This window comes from Apteryx mantelli, chromosome 3 (assembly GCF_036417845.1).
Source record: "Apteryx mantelli isolate bAptMan1 chromosome 3, bAptMan1.hap1, whole genome shotgun sequence".
In the NCBI taxonomy this organism is placed as follows: domain Eukaryota; kingdom Metazoa; phylum Chordata; class Aves; order Apterygiformes; family Apterygidae; genus Apteryx; species Apteryx mantelli.
In genome coordinates, this window is record NC_089980.1 from 88053222 (window position 1) to 88069100 (window position 15879).

Genomic DNA, 15879 nt, shown 5'->3' on the forward strand with positions numbered 1-15879 from the left:
GCGTCCATCATGTGGGCCACGCCTTGTTGGGCGGGGCTATCCCCCTCCCCGACGGGGAGGGGGGCGTCGGGGGCGGCCCTGCCCCGGCGGGGACGGGCTGACGGGGGCCGCCCTGTCCCGCCGCGGGCGGGAGCGAGCGGCTGAGGCAGGGCTGGGGCCAGCCGCTTCTCTCCGTGCCCGGGCGGGGGAGGAGGAGTCGCCCGCGCCGCTCCCCGCCGGGCGAGGCGAAGTCCCAGCGGCGCTGCTGGCGCGGCGGCGGCCCCCGCGGCGGCGGTTGGCGACCGTTGGCGGCGGCGCCCGCCGGGGCTGAGGGAGGGAGTGACCGCCCGCCCCCCATGCGGCGCACGCTCCGCGCTTTCCGCGCGCCGCCGCCGATTTTGTTTTCCTTGTGGGCGGGTTCGGTGCCGGGAGCCGCTCGGCTCGGCGATGCGGCGGCCGTGCCGGGGCTGCTGAGGCGGCCGCGGGGGAGTCGGAGCGCGCGAGTGGCCCCATGGAGGAGCGCGAGGGCGAGGTGCGCTGGGACGGGCTGTGCAGCCGCGACGCCGCCGCCCGCGCCGCCGCCCTGGACCACATCGGGCAAACCGTGCTGCGCCGCGGCGAGACCGTCGCGCCCGCGGCGGCGGCGACAGCAGCGGCGGCGGCTTCTGCCCGCGCCGCCGCCGGGCTCCTGGCTCCCGGCGCCGCCGCCCGGGACGGGCTGAGCGCGGCCCTGGCCCGCCTGCTCATGCTCTCCAAGCGCTGCCCCTTCCGCGACGTGAGGGAGAGAAGCGAGACCATCCTCGGCAGGGTGCAGGTAAGCGTCCGGGCGGCGCGGCGCCCGGCGTGCGACTGCTCCCTCGCAGCGGGGCGCTGGAGGGGCGGCCCCGAGAGGGCAGCCTGCTCTCCCCCCACTACCCGTGCAGCTTTATTGGCGCAGCAATATATGCTAAATGCCCCCCCCCCCCCCGGGAAGAAATAAGTTTGGGAAGGAGTTATCAAAAAGGAGGGGAAATGCACGAAGAAATCCCGTGCGAGGGCTGGCAGCGCGCTGCTGGAAAGTTAGGTGATCGCTGGGACGCGAGGGCATCCAGAAGGAAGTGCTAAAGTGACAAATGCGCTTCTCTAGTTTTGGTCTGTTCTACCAGTGCTGTAATAGTAGCAGTTCGTTTAATACAAAAGCAGGAAAGATTTGGGTATAAACACTTAAGGCTGCCAATTAAAAATATAAATCAGTATGGGAAGTTTTTGAGCTTTTAAGAGCTGTATGAGTTTTAAGACTATTAAAGCAGAGCTTGTCAGAATTATTGTTTTGTTGTTGTTTATTGGTAAATAGTCTCTCCACTGGAAATAGTAAGAGCCGCACTATTTTTTTTTTAAAGCTCACAAGCGGTTTTAGCCAATAGCAGATTAAACTTGCTGACCTGTCTTGCTAGCGAAACTGTTATTTTTTGCTTCTCCACCGGTTACAGCCCAAGTATAGTTACTCTTGTTGCAATTTTCTTGCTCATCTAGAGGGTTTGCAAAGGTCTTGAAATTCTGATGATGGACTTGTATCAAAGCATACAGCATCACTTCTAAAAACACTATGTTCTGCAGAGTAGGGAAAGGCAACTGAGATGTTTATTTTAATCACAAGTGAATACATAGAGCTGTGCTTGGATTTAATTCCCTGATTCCCGCTTATTGTGCGTTTTCTCTGAGAACATTAACAGGTTTAATAACGTAGGGGAATCTAAGGAAAGATTTCCTACATACCAAAAAAAAAAAGTATATCTGGTTCCATTTTTATTTTGTTCTACTTTGAACTGATTTGAAGAAATTCAGGTTTTGGATTGTTGAAGCTGAGAGAGATCTATTTTATTTTGTAGAACTTCTCAATTGTGTGCAACATTTTTCTCAAAGCAGATTTTGCCAAGAAAAGCTATAAATACAACATGGTTTATGTGGAAGGCTTGACAATTATACTGCTTAAAAAACAAAGAAACCCCTTGAATACTAAGTTGATAGCTTCACCTGGCTCCCTTTGTATCAGCATCTTTCCTGTTAGAGATTCAAATGGGAGGACACTTTACCAGCCGAGAATGATGAGTCACTAGAACAGACTGCTAAGGAAAAGACTTGCTTTTATCAAGTAAAAGTTGTCAGAGTCTGTTCAAAGGCCAAGCGGGTGATGATCTCTGACCTAAATTATGGAGGAGGTCAGACTGGGATCTGTTGACTCTCTTTAGATATACATTTATGAAGTTACTAGCATATTAAATTTTGTCTTGTTTAGAAACTGTTGGCAGCATTTTTAAATAGGTCAAAATTATAGTAGAAAGTTAAAGTTCACTGCATTTTGATGTAGCAAGTACAAGTTCACATCACATGGTCATAGCTGGCTTGACTAATAACAACAAGGGTGAAAGAGCTACATGAATATGAAACCATTCATATGTACATGAGCTGCAGGAAAGGTCCTGCAACAAGTTAAGGAAAGTCAAAGTAAAAACATTATTGTTTTAAAAAAATCTTTAAAAGATGATTTTGTAACCCTCCTTTCTTGTCTGTATCTACTCCCTAAGAAGCTAACAGCTTCTCTGAATTGAGAATGGCAAGTTTTAGTTCTTATGATTGCACTCATAAATGCAAATTCTTTGTAACCTTTGGATCATCATTCATGGAAGAAATAATCCAATCCCAGCATTCCGTTTTGGATGCTGGGGACTGTTTTCAGACATGAAATGATTTTCTGTTAATTTCACGGCCGAGAGGAATTTTTTTCAAATCTCTGCCATGAAAGTGGCAGATAAAGCAAAATATTAAACAAAATGTAATTATTCTATAGAACTTGCAGCTTTTAGCAGTGATTCTAAAGGTAAACAGCTTAGTAATATTATAATAAAATAAAATCCTGTTTAGGCTAGTATCAGTAGTTAAAGGACTCATTGTATTGCTTTATGTTCCTGTGTTAGGATATGAAACAATCTTTCTCTAAGTCCACAGTAGTATGTACCACTATGCTATCTTAACCTTATTCTCTATCCAAGCCATAAAAGGACAAAAAGCCCAGGGCAGAAAGAGGCAACTTGGAACCTAAAGGTTCTCCTGGGAACCAGTGCTGTCTACCTTCTCTGTCCTGTGGGATGGTCTGTCCCAAACTGGTAGTCTGAGCTTCTTTGTGGAAGGCAGAATTGGGAAATGTGCTTTTTTGTCTTCCTGCCACGCATGTGGGATTGGTCAGTGAGGAAATCCAAGATGTGAATTCCCTCCTGGTCTGGTAGCTGTTTCTTCCTGGGTCTAAGTGCCCTCTTGACTGTTGGGGTAACCAAGAAATATTGGGTGTGAGCAGCTCTGCTGCTGGCTCTTTTTGCAGCTGTGTGTCTGGAGCAAGTTGGTGGAATGTACCATACAGCTGGTGTAAGCTGCAGACTTGGCAGCTGCCAGTGTCAACATGGCTCCTTTTTAGGACCCTGATTTGGCATCTCTCTGAGTATGCCTCTAGTGAAAAACTCTAGAGATTTTTTTTCTAGTGAAAAATTCTTCTGAAACACAGTGGAATCCTAAGCGAGCTTTCTTCTTTGCTTCTGATTAATAAGTAGCATTGCCTGTATCAGAATCTATAAAAAATACATTATTGCTTAATGTAGATTCCTGTTGCTTTGACTTGTATTCAGGATCTCTTATTGTGGGCTAGAATGTGGGAGTGTGTGTGTACACGAACGTATATTTTTGCATTTTCAGTATTGCATGTATTTATAGTATATTGCTCAAGACCTTGCAGACTAGTGGGTCAGTCCACCCAGTATGTTAGATGTCTGCATACCAACACAAAGATATGGGGAAGGAACAGCAATGGAAGGTCTTAACATGTGTTTATTAAACTCTTCTGTACAGCTTCCATCAGATCACTTAGATGTATATAACTGCAATATTAATATAAGGTGAATGTCAGTAGCTGGGGAAGAATCATCCAAAGTATGAGACTTACTAGTTAAAATCTCCCATTACCCTCCAGCATGTCTTGAAAAGACTAAACAGAACATACTGCTCCACTGAGGCCTGTGAATTCATGAAAATAGTCTTTTAGACTGACAGAAAGGAATAGTTTGAGATTGTATAGGTGCGAGGCAGGTTCTGCAGGAGTGATAACAAAGTGTTAGCTTACGTAGGCTAGGAGATGACAGAATAGTTGAATAAAACCCATGAATGTCAAAAAGCTTAGAATTGGCATGTAAAGCTTCATCAGAGGTAAATCTTTGAGATCCATTTCTTTTTTCCTTAGAAGTGATGTAGTCCCACACACACTGTTTCATTGCAGCAGAAAGAAAAGTAATGAAAAAAGAACTTTGCTTAAATCTTGAGCTCTTCATTAAAACATAGGAAACATAAAACTCAGCAAACACAGAAAATCAGAAGTTAGTGTAGGTTGTTGAAGACGTACGTGAAGAAGTGCAGTAGGAGGTATGGAGAAAACAGGGACAGCCAAATACATAATGAGGTGCAGCTAAAAGGGATAACGGAAGAAACCAAGATAAAAAGATCCACAGATTAATGGAATAGGGAATTATTAACAGATGATGCTGAGAAGGCTGAGGTGATTATACGGTCTGAAATGGTTAATCCAGACAGTGTAGTTAATTGCAGAGACAAAATAGTAAATAATACTTGGCCTAGACTAGAGGAAAAAACTGTAGATTACTTGGATAAGCTACAGATTTTTGGACTGACAGGGCCAGGTGAAATTCATTCAAGGGTCTTAAAGAACTAGCTGAAGCAATCTCAGACCTGATAGTGGAGGGAAATAATAAACTGAAAAAGAATAATAATGCACACATCTTCAGCAAGGGGCAAGTGGGGTGTGATGAAGAAGAACTAGTAAATTATAAATTTAGCTTTAGCTCAAGGAAAAAATAATTGGAACCAGTGATCAAACACATTTTCAGTGCCTAGAAAAAAAAGTTGAATAGCCAAAACAGACTTATCAAGGATAAATTATTTTAAATCTAACATTTCTGCTCCTTCTATAATGGAGTAATAGGTCTTGTGGAACAGTGAGAGCTATATTGTTAACATGTTGATGCTATTGGAGGCCTCAGTATTCTGATTAACCAGCTAGGAAACCAAGGTCTAAAAATTATTTTGCAGTGAGTGTAAAACTAGCTGGAAAACCACCCTCAGAGCAGTTTATAGAGACTTGGTAATAAAATGGAAGCGAGCGTGCAGTACAGGTTCTGCAAGATTCTGTGCAGTACTCTCAGTATCTTGATTAATGGAGTCATGTGCTTGTTGAAATGCAGATGACTAGCTGGGAGGGAGAGTTAGAATCCTGGATAGCAGCAGGAGAATTTAAAATGATGTCGATAACTGATGGGAGCTTGCATCATATCTTCTAGATCTCTGATTTTTCTTGAGGAGAGGTTGAAAGAATTGGTGGTGGTGTAGTCAGCTAAAAAGGCTAAGGCAGTACGTCCCCATATGCGTGGGGGTTGGAGGAGAAGACAAGACTGCTGCAAAGAGGAAGGAAACACAAACTAGATTGAATGACCAGTGGATCTAAATTTCAGGCAGACTTGCATCAGACATTCAGAAAAATTTTCAAGAATTAGGATAGTAAAGCAATGGCATAGACTGTCCAGGAAGAGTGAGTCATGTTCATCACTAGAGCTCTCTGTCTAAACTGCTCTTAAACATCAGTCAGGAGTGATATGTTTATTTGATCTCTCTCTGGAAAGGGAAAATGTTGCTAACTGAGTGGCTTTTCCTTCTAGCCTCCTCTTCTGTCTTTTGTGTGGGTAACTGCTGTGGGGAGCCATATAAGTGCTTTCCCTTTGCTTTGCAAGACTGTATTTACCAGATGCGTAGCAGTAGAACTCGTCTGGAACCTCTGTCCGCTTTGCAGGAAAGCGGAGGGTGAGCTTGGGAGGACTTTGAGCACTTCATTGTTTCCTTAGGCCTACCACTCTAGCGAATAAACCTAATGGGAATCCCAGAGTTTGCACAGAGGGCCGTATGGCCTGTGACAGGAGAAGGGCCATGTCAGCAGCCAGCTATGTTCCCTCTTGTGTTATGACCCCTTTCAGTTTATCTTTGGGAACTGCCTCTGACCTAGGCTTGGCAGAGAATGTGGGATGGAGGGAATCCTTTTCTTCCTTACCTTTCCAAATCCTGGCAAAATGCTTGGAAACTTGTTTCAGTCAAACTGTACCAAAAAGTTAGGTAAGCTCCTAGCAACAGCTGGAATGGGCATCATCCTCTCTCCTTGTTCCTCTGCAGTGCATAGGACAACTAAAACCTCTGCTGGGGAGGCGGTAGTAGTTCCCTTGTGTATGTCCACAGAGGACAAAATGGGACTTGATTTTTTTTTTTTTTTGTTCCATTGCTAGATTTTTCTCATAATGCAGTTCATGATCTCTTTCCTTTGTGTGTGCATTGTATATGAGCTCTGGTGCATGCTTGTGAAGAGCAGTAAGAGTGAACCTCAGGATATGCTCCTTGTTCTCAAATGGATTAGCCCAGTGGCTCTGGTATTTAACTTTCCAGATCTTTCATCTGCTTTTGGTATGGTCTTTGATAAGTCCCTTTGTAACTTTGTCTTGAATCTTTTTAGCCTTCCGGCACAACAGAAGTAACTTCCTTCAGTGAACTTTGAAATCTATACCTGCAAAGTGTTAGGCAGTTCTGCTAGGTGGTGGGATTTTTGTCTGGGTTAATTTGACTGTGTCCTACTGCATGATAGTGTCACATATGTTCCCCTGTGATGCTTACTGTTGGCCGGTCACAGGGGAAAGGTGTCTTGGATTAAATTCTTAGGCCAGAACAGACTAAATCTAAACAGTTTCCTCACTGAGGGGAGGAGGAATCTGACCCATTCTAGTCTCCCTGTATCATGCAAATACCCAACTTGGCTTCGGTTTCCCTTAGTACTCTGATGTAAAATGAGTGAAAACATATCCTTGTTTTTTGTGAATTCAGTTCAGAGTGAAAGTATTTTCTGTCTCTTCCAGGCCTTAGATGGAATGGGTTTAATTATATATTGTAGGGTGATCCCTTCAAAAGCCGCAGATTGATAGTTTAGAAAACATTTGTCTGTCTTTGTTTTTTGGGTTTTGTTTTTTTTTTTTTGTTCAGATATTTTTCTCAGTAATAGGAGAAATACTGAAGAAATGACATGATGCGTTTAAATGACAGGTCTTATTTGCAGCTTCTGCTAGCCTAGAAAATCAAACTGTACCTCTGCAATATTTATTGTAAACATGTACTGCTGATGGGTCTTTATCACTTGTGTGTATGTGTGGGGGGGTAGGCTGTCTGGAGAAGTTAAGGAGGAAAACTTAATCTTGAAAGGTCAGGGAGTGTTCTGAAGTGGGGTGTGAACATATCTATATATTTTTTAAAGTTAAGAAATTATCAATAACCCTTAGATCCCCTTTTCTGACTCCTCCCTCCTTCAGCCTACTTTCCTGCTTTCTGAAAGCTTCAGTCCATTTGTTGAGAGAGACTTAAGGAAATTTTCTTTTTGCAACCTTGTCAACTGCAGAATTGTCTGACTCTGAGAATGTCTTTGAATGGGATAGAGAGTTGCTTGAAAACAGTGGAGGCTCTTAAAGTGGTGTAAAGAAAGATATCTGGGTCACTTCTAATGCTGCTCCTGTGTTTGGAGCCTTCCCATAATTTTTCTGTGCTAGCTGGATAGCGTTCTTGTTTGGAATGACCTTGCTTATTCACCTTTTTCTTACAATTGTGTGGAATAACTTGATCGGGGTAACTGTGATTCCAGTGAATCAGTTTTCAGGTCATCATAACTAGAGCTTTTGTTTTCAAAAAAGTGAAAATTGAAGCAGGCATTTGATATCGGCCTGATTGTTTTCTGGCAGAATTTGGAAGCTATAAGATGAAGAAATTGAGCACAGACTTCTCATCTCTTGTTTACTACTGAGGTAAGTAGTAGAATGTGTACTGGTGGCTCAAACAAAAACAAAAAAAAGCTTAATTTTTTTCATAGGAGCTAATATAGAGAGATCTGCAGAACCAGAAGTACTTGTGCTTGAAGGTACTTTGTAGGCAACAGTGTCTGTTCCTCCTGATCTAGCAATTGCCAAGTCATATTAACTCTGTTTTATTTTTATTTATTTATTTATTTTTTTGCTCCTGCTTGTTCCACGTGAAGTTGACTGTACTTTAAGCTCCTAGCTAGAGCTGATCCTTGGTCAGTCTATGCTAGTGTATTCTAATGTCAACTTAGTCCTTTATCTTAAATTATTTTTCTCACTCTGATGCTTACGTGGTATGGGTAGCAGTGATCCTTCTGCTCTCTGCTTTAATTCTGTTGTGCCAAAAGCTAACTTCTTTCTAGGCTCTTCTAAAAAGCTCTCATAACTTAGTTTCCTTGTTTAATATGTAAATAACTGTCTTCATTTGGGGCCATTGGCATGCATTTGGATTATTCTTTACTCATATGGAGAAATTTTATACATCTTGAGTAGATAGATATTCCAAGTAAAAAGTACTGAGAACTTGGAAAGATTTAGAAGTTGGCATACTAGTATGCAAAGTATTAAGTAAAAAGTATATGAGCTCTTAAGCTGTAGAAAATAATAGCTTTTCACTGAGTAGGACCAAAATAGTTTGTTTAAAGGAAAATGATATTGTCTCACTGTCGCAACCACAAAGTGAGCATTGAAGAAATTCTTGCTGTTTTGTTTTCTTACTCTCTTTCTTCAGCCCAGGATTTCTCCTTTTGAAATGAACATAGTGGAAAAGTACTGATTCTGACTTCACAGCTAGGAGTATACCATTGTGGGACAAAGTATGTTACAAAGGCTTGAGTGTGTTTTCCTGTGGATACTGAGTGTTTAAATTTCCAAAATTGCTGTCACAGGTATTCCAGTAAACTGCTTATACTTCAAGGAAGAGAAAAAAAAAAAAGAAGAAAAAGCTTAGCTCTCACTTCAGAAATCAAGTCAAACATGGAAATTTTCACTTAGGCTACATATATTAATTAAATCCAAAAGGTTAAGTGGTAGTTTTTCTTTTGTTTACCACTTTCTTTGTTTCCAATGATTTTGATTTTTTTTTTTTTTTTTTTCCCTTTGTGTATTCTCCCGGGAAGCATGGATTAGATCACTGCCAAAAGTTAAGTTAGGAAAGTGAACTGGTTTTGTTCTGTTCAAACCTGGTAAACAGTTAACCATTTTCTTTACTCTAGCTTTGTGTAGAAACCAAACTTTTAAAAGCAGAGGAGACGCTAGGGTGCATACTGCTACTTACCTTATGTAATCTGATACAACTATTCCTTTTGTGAATCTACAAGAACTTAACTTTTGATGCAGGTGTTGTGCTAGAAGAAAACACAGTGCTTCTGAAAATGTATGGTTGGTTGTTTTTTTTTTTCCTCTGAATTAATTGGAAACTGTAGCTGTTTTCATCACTTTCCTGTGCTTTCTGGAGTCAGTAATAGGATTTTCTCAGCTGCAGGTCTTTCCTGGCATGTCTTTTGTCTACCTAAACATCTTTCTGTCCCTGTGAGACTAAGTTTTAAGTCTCAAAGTGCAACATCCTCTTACTTAAACTTTCCTTTCTTTGAATTTTCTTGCTTTTTATTGGATTGCTTTTAAACAGGTTTGTTTTCCAAAGTATTTATTTTGTTAAGAATCTTTTAGCTCCTAGAAGGTAAGTATGAAATAATATGATATTTCTTCAAAGGAAGAACAAATGGAATTGAAAATGGAAACTTATTTAAAGTCCCAAAGCTTTTCCTGTGCTTTTTTTTTGAAGAGGAGGGGAACCTCTTTTCTGAAAGATTTTTCCATTGCAGTATATTGCTGAACCTCCACTGTTCCTGGTGTTTTGGTGCAACAAAACTTTTAGCTTTAAAATGCAGCCTGGTTGCCAATAGAACATTCCACTCAGATTAAACTGTGTTTGGATTTTCCATTTATTTGAATTTTAGTTCTAATCTAGATTTGCACTGACTTTAATGTTGAAGGAAGACTGAAGAAAGGCAGAAGATTTGCCTCAAACTTTTTTTTTCTCTGAATTTCCAGTTTATACTGAATGCAAACTTATGTCTGCTGCCAGTTAATAGAAGCAAATAATTGGCAGCTGTTGCACACTTGTGTTTTCTGGAGTTCAGCATGTTATGAAGATAGGTCCTTATCAGGTCAAGATTGAGATGTTTTCAGCATTTGCCCTAACTTCATATGTGTCCAATCTATCCTTGCCTATGTATTACAGAAAAGGATTTTGGAAGCCTTATAACTTAGTCTAGATTACTTTTTTTACAAGTAGGTTTTACAATAGTTGCTTATATTTACCTAGAAATTAATGTGTAAATAGTGTTCTATAAGAGAAGCTTAATTCTGACATTTTTATTGCTACTATTCTATTCCAGTACACAGAAAAAGCAGCCAAATGGAAATGTTTTTGTCTGGCTTTTAGCAAGCATATTGGTGTCTTGGCTCCTATTGTTCTGCTGCTTTTCTAACTATTCAGAACATGGCAATTCTGTGTGATTTATGTTGTCTGGAATCTGTCAGAAGAAGAGTATGTGTAAATTGGGAAAGTTAAATGTTGATTCTCTTTCTTTCAGTACTTGGTTTCAGGTCTGTCTTTTGAAGGATTCAAGCTTTCTGGTAAGGTTTCATTAAGAATGCAAATTGTCTTTTTCAATGCAGAAAATACTTTTTGTATTGCACATTGTTATTTTGAAAATCTAGATTCTAAAGGTAGTAGTTAACTCTATGGCTTATACATTAAGTGAATACCTGATACCGAAGCATAGATTGTTCTGTGTTTTTTCTCCTTTTTAGAGTTAGTTGGTATGCTTACTCATACTGGTAAAGGAGATTTGGGAGAAGTGCAGTCTTCATTCACTGTGAATTCAGAGTGTAAATGTAACTGTGCTAAGGACAGTGGGAAATATTGCTGCTTCATGGTGCTTCCAGTACAAAAATTAATTTCGTAGTAATAGAGCATGGTGAGCTTCCCATGTATGCTCCTTGTCTCAGAGCCAAAAGTCTGAGGGTTCAACTTGCTTGACAGACTTGCATGTTTTTGGTGAGGCACCACTCCTGAAGCTCAAATCCTGTGGGGTAGGGTAGTGATGTGGCTCAAAATTATTTCTGAGTAAGGAATGCATATACATAAAAACATGCTAAGGAGATTCGGAGGGTTCTTCTGAACAGCTGACATGGAAGTTGAATATCTTACTGTTCCTCAAAATAAATAGTTGCTAAAACATACTTGTTAGGACTGAGGTTAAAAATTAACTTTGCTAACAACCAAGTTTATGTTTTGTAATGTCTTCTAAAACAACTCTTGGTGGGGATGGGAAACTGAGGATTTCTCTAGATGTACACTCCCAAACTGTCCATTTAAAGATGATTTCAAGAAGAAAGATTTCTTGTGGAATATAGCATCTTTTCAGATTTTATTCAGGGGGCAGTCCAGTTAAAGGAATTGTTCTGTGTCTTAAGAAATAATTTGCATAGGAAGCAAGGCGGGAGGTCTTTCATTGAAGTTAGTATATTCAGTCAAAAAGGAAAGATTCTTGAATTTTAATTTTTAATATTGATAGACTTCCAAATAGGTCTGCAGTGAACTACATACTTCAATAGCAGTGTTATTTAAATAAATAGAAGTGACATTAAGGTTGAATAAATACTGGGGGAAAAAAATCAGGACTTTTTTTGTGGAAAAACTTCATAGTTATTTCTAAATGGAAAATGTGCCTTTACGGTTGACTCATGACTGTAGAGGTAAGAATTTGGACAGAAGGGTCCTTTGAAGTGGAGAGTTTAGTGCTCTTGTCCCATGAAAGAAGACTTGAACTTTTTCACTTCTGTTCAGACAGACAACTTATATCTCATACAGGTTTCTGAGGCAATCCATGTAAATACTCTTTGTACAACCTGAGAAGCTTTCTCTGAAGTAAATGGGCAAAATGTAGACATATCCCTGAATCCTTGTAAACTTTCATGTTGATTTGAGGACGAAATCATGTGCTGCCTGGGGACTGTTTGGGAGTCTTTGTTAATCAAAGCTGGTTGCTTTAGATGCATTAGTGCTTACCTCTTCTTGATAAACCGTACTAATGTTGCAACTTCTTCAAAGCATCACTGACAACTGCTGCCTCAGTGGCAACTGGGTTTGCCACTTGTTTGCAATGATCTGCTTCTCGTGGCAGCTGTGAGTGGCACTTGAGCAGCACTGCCTTCCTCCAAGGATGCTGGTGTGGGAGGGTCAAACAAATGCCGTTTCAATGAAAGGCTGTTTCCTTGTGCTGAAGATACAGCTTTGGTGCAAACTTATCCCAGGTCATCCTGTGCTGATATAACCCTACCATCTGGTTCTGCCCTGCGTAGTGAAGTCTGGTCTGCGTGTGGAGATTCTGCCCAGTAGTACTTTGCATCTTTTATTTCTTCTTTGCACCCAGAAGTTTGCAGTGCCTTGGTTAGGAGATTAAATGGGCTAGAAACCAAAGTGGTAACCTGTTAGAATGAGCATCACCTTGTTCTCTGAGTGTTTTATGCAGTAACAATTCAGGAAAAGCAGAAATCCATCTGGCCATGCTGGTACTTGGTGCTAGCCAGTATCTGGAATGGCTTGAAATTGGTCTCAGTGCGCTTGCAAAAGAGCTTGTTATTGGGAGTAGGGGGACAAGAAAATCTTTCTTCTAGTTTGTTACAAACCAATTTCTAGAGCTGCCAAGTGAGCAAGCTGCAAGTATGCGCTTGACTGTTACCATCTCACCTTGGTTACCTGGCACTGTACTGAATGGAACTGTATAGGGTCAAGCATAGGATCTCACAGTGGGCATACTTTCCTTACTGTCTAGAGCTGGGCAGATGAGGAGCTGAGAGAAGCCTTTTGTCACTTACAGGAGGCCAAAGTAGTTCCATTTGATGACAACTCTGTGTGATACTTACTGGGTATGTTCTCATTTTCCCAAAGGCTATGCATTTAGATATTATGAAAAAAAAAAGATTTATTTTCAGATGAGCAGTTTTTTTAGGCTGCTATAATGAAATACTTAATTCTGTAACAGAAACCAACATACAAATCTGATACATGATTCATGATGAAATTTTTTTCATAATTTCAGCATAAAAATGAATACTACTCTTTAAATATTTGCTCTATGTAATATTTAAATATTTGTTTACAAAGAACAGAGTAGACAATCCAAATGTACATGGTAGGATTTGTAAGAAGCTTTCAATTCCTGTTGTTGTTCAAAGCTTCTAAGAAATTGAATGGAAATCGAACTGGAAAGAGCACATGCTGTCAGTTGTTACTAAGTATATACAGTGTGGTAGGAGTCAGGCAGTCTAACAAAAAGCTACCAGTAAGTTCTGAAGCCAATCATTATTAAACCTATTTATTTCACTTTGAAATAGTACAGAGGGATTTTTCCAGGGATAAAACTGTATGAAATCTTTTCCTTCTCTTTCTGTTAGTAACAAAAGCCAGGGATAATATAGTTTAGTAATTAACATCATTTGAGATGCGATTCCTTTGTATGGTGCAGCAGTAGATTCTGATGCTCACTGAAATCAAGCACACCATCCCATAGAGATTAAGATGGTCTTAAAGTGGATAATAGAATCTGTAAACTATTTTCTTTTCAGAGTAAGCGATACCTCTTGGGTAGACTGTGCTCCTGAATCCTGGGCTCTATCTGGGAAGAACTTAAACATTGGGCTTTGAGATGGCAAGGGGAAGCTTCTTCTAAGAATTTACTGCAATTACTGTCAACAATTCTGAAGGCTAGAATGAATATGGAATTGAACCAACATGCTGTATAACACTCTATTGCAACACTCTCATCATTATAAGCAAACATAGAAGAGAAGCAGCTGTTACATCCTTGTGGCAATTGCTTTCCTTCACTTTGTTAGGCAAAATAATGACTCTTCACAGAGGATGCTCTGAGTTGGAAATCCAGAGTGAACTGCAGGAGAGTATCCTGAAAGTGGATACTGTTGTTATTGAAGCAAATGGTGAAGCTCTAGAAACTTCTTACAACAGCCTTTTCATTTCTCTTTTGTGGAACTGAGTCTAGGAAATGTGCGGGGCAGGTTACTAAATGAAGAATGGAACCCTATATTTCAGCAAGGTCTTTGGGGGCGGTTAGAAAGAGTGAAGTTCAGAACTTGCTGGGATGTTCTTGATAGAACATCTGTTTTCTTGTTTGCTTCGGAGAAGACTGATCTATCAAAATCAAAACTTGTGGTGAAAACATAGTGCTTTTGACAAAGTGCTTACTGGGAAAGGCTTCTTCAGTAAAGGGTGGAAGTCCTGTCAAAACTGGAGAGAATAGTAAGATCAGAATAGCCCAAAACTATGAGCATGCGGGTCTGAGATTTCAGTCTATCTATTGCCTGTCTCAGATCAGTGACTTGAAAGGGCAGTTGAATACACAAAGCAGGTCTTCTCAAGCAGTAGAAATTGAATGTCTTCAAAATGGTAAATAGTCTTGTTAGAGCATTCACCTTGGTTGTATGAGTATCACATTCAAGCATGAGTGCGACCCAGACTGAACTGGTACTTGAAACCTGGTCTTCCTCTTCTCAAATAAGAGACCTAACTCAGTCTAGAAGGTCTTGTTTGTTGACTGCATTTCAGATGGGGGAATTAAGTATTTGAGGTCTTGAAATTTCTTTAGATTAGAAAAATACCTTCTGTCAAGCTTTTGTGAAATTCATCTCCCTCAGTGAAAAGCCTTTGTATTAAAACCTAACTGGTGAAAAAGTTTCTGCAGCCTTCTGAAGTGGAAGGATGAATTTTCCCCAGACTAAGTAGCTGTAAAACAGTTTCTAGATTAATGAGGTGAGCTGAACAATGATTTTAGTTGATAGACACTTGTTAAAATTCTTTTGGTAATAACCATGTTCACTGTGTTTGCTGTTTCTTTATAGAGCATTTCTAAATATTTTATCTTCAGAAAACAAGGATGAAGTTCATGTTTATATGGTCTGTTTAAGCATTCAGCTACTGGGGTCTTAAAAAAAAAAAAAAAAGAAAGAAAGAAAAAATCCCCCCCACCCCAAAAGCAAAGTACTTTTGTAGTTCTATAGAAATAGGTCGTTATTTTCTTATTCCACAAGGGCAAAGCATTTGTTCTGCTTTATTCAGATGAAGAGTTTGTGGCCCTATGCCACTTCTTATGATATTAAACAAGCATGTTTGTTTTGAAGATTGCTTTTTGTTTTTTTGCTGAAGATTTTCATTTTGAACTGGAGTATTTGTTGTCTTAACAGTACTACTTTGACCACCTACTGTCACATTTGCAATGGGAACTGTTTACTGAGGGTAGTTACATAATTCTTAGATTATCAGATAGTAATAATGGATGGAAAATAAACCAGCAGGTACTCCATTAAAAATGCTATGTGTGTAACATAATTTCAGCATTTCTCCTGAAAAGACCTGCAACTGCTTAATGTAATTATTGGGAGCAGCTGTGAATTAGCAGGACTGCTCATGTGTGGTTAAGTGAAGCATACATGTGTTTGCAGGATTGAGGCTGTGTGCTAGTAGGTTTGTCCAGAAGCTCCTTGATACTTTGCTGCAGGGTTCCATTTATTGTCCATATTTCAAAATATTATTACTTCCTTTTATCATGAAACAATTGTATGTTTCTCCTTACAGGTTTCAAGTTCTAAGGGTTTTTTGTTTTGTTTTGTTTTGTTTTTTGTATGGCCGGTAGGTTTGGTGCTCATTATGCCAAGCTGATGGTCATGGTTGTCTCTTAATCTGCAAAGTTACACTGTGAGTAGAGAGAATTAGTTTTTGGATGTGCCATGCTGAGCCTGAAAGCATAGTAACTCTATTTATGTGGTGTTGCATCTTGTAGCAGGTCCTATGAATTTAAATGTAATGTCATATGAACACAGCTGTAGTATTTTCAGGACCAAA

At 40.3% G+C, this 15879-nt stretch overlaps 1 protein-coding gene across 5 annotated transcripts in view; it reads left to right on the top strand.

Moving 5' to 3' along the window:
• Nucleotides 1–239: 239 nt before the first annotated feature.
• The window catches only part of SESN1 (sestrin 1), a 103252-nt gene continuing 87612 nt past the window's right edge, over nucleotides 240–15879 (top strand). For 3 of the 5 annotated variants that reach the window (XR_010883781.1, XR_010883780.1, XM_067293889.1), the window contains exon 1: nucleotides 240–793. Coding sequence is in view for 1 of the 5 variants with exons in the window: in XM_067293889.1 (XP_067149990.1) it covers nucleotides 491–793 (303 nt within the window). In the remaining 4 variants the exon portion in view is untranslated. Of the gene's footprint in view, nucleotides 794–7865; nucleotides 7899–10572; nucleotides 10593–15879 lie in introns of those variants that run through there. The other 2 variants (XM_067293890.1, XM_067293891.1) reach the window with 2 other exon arrangements.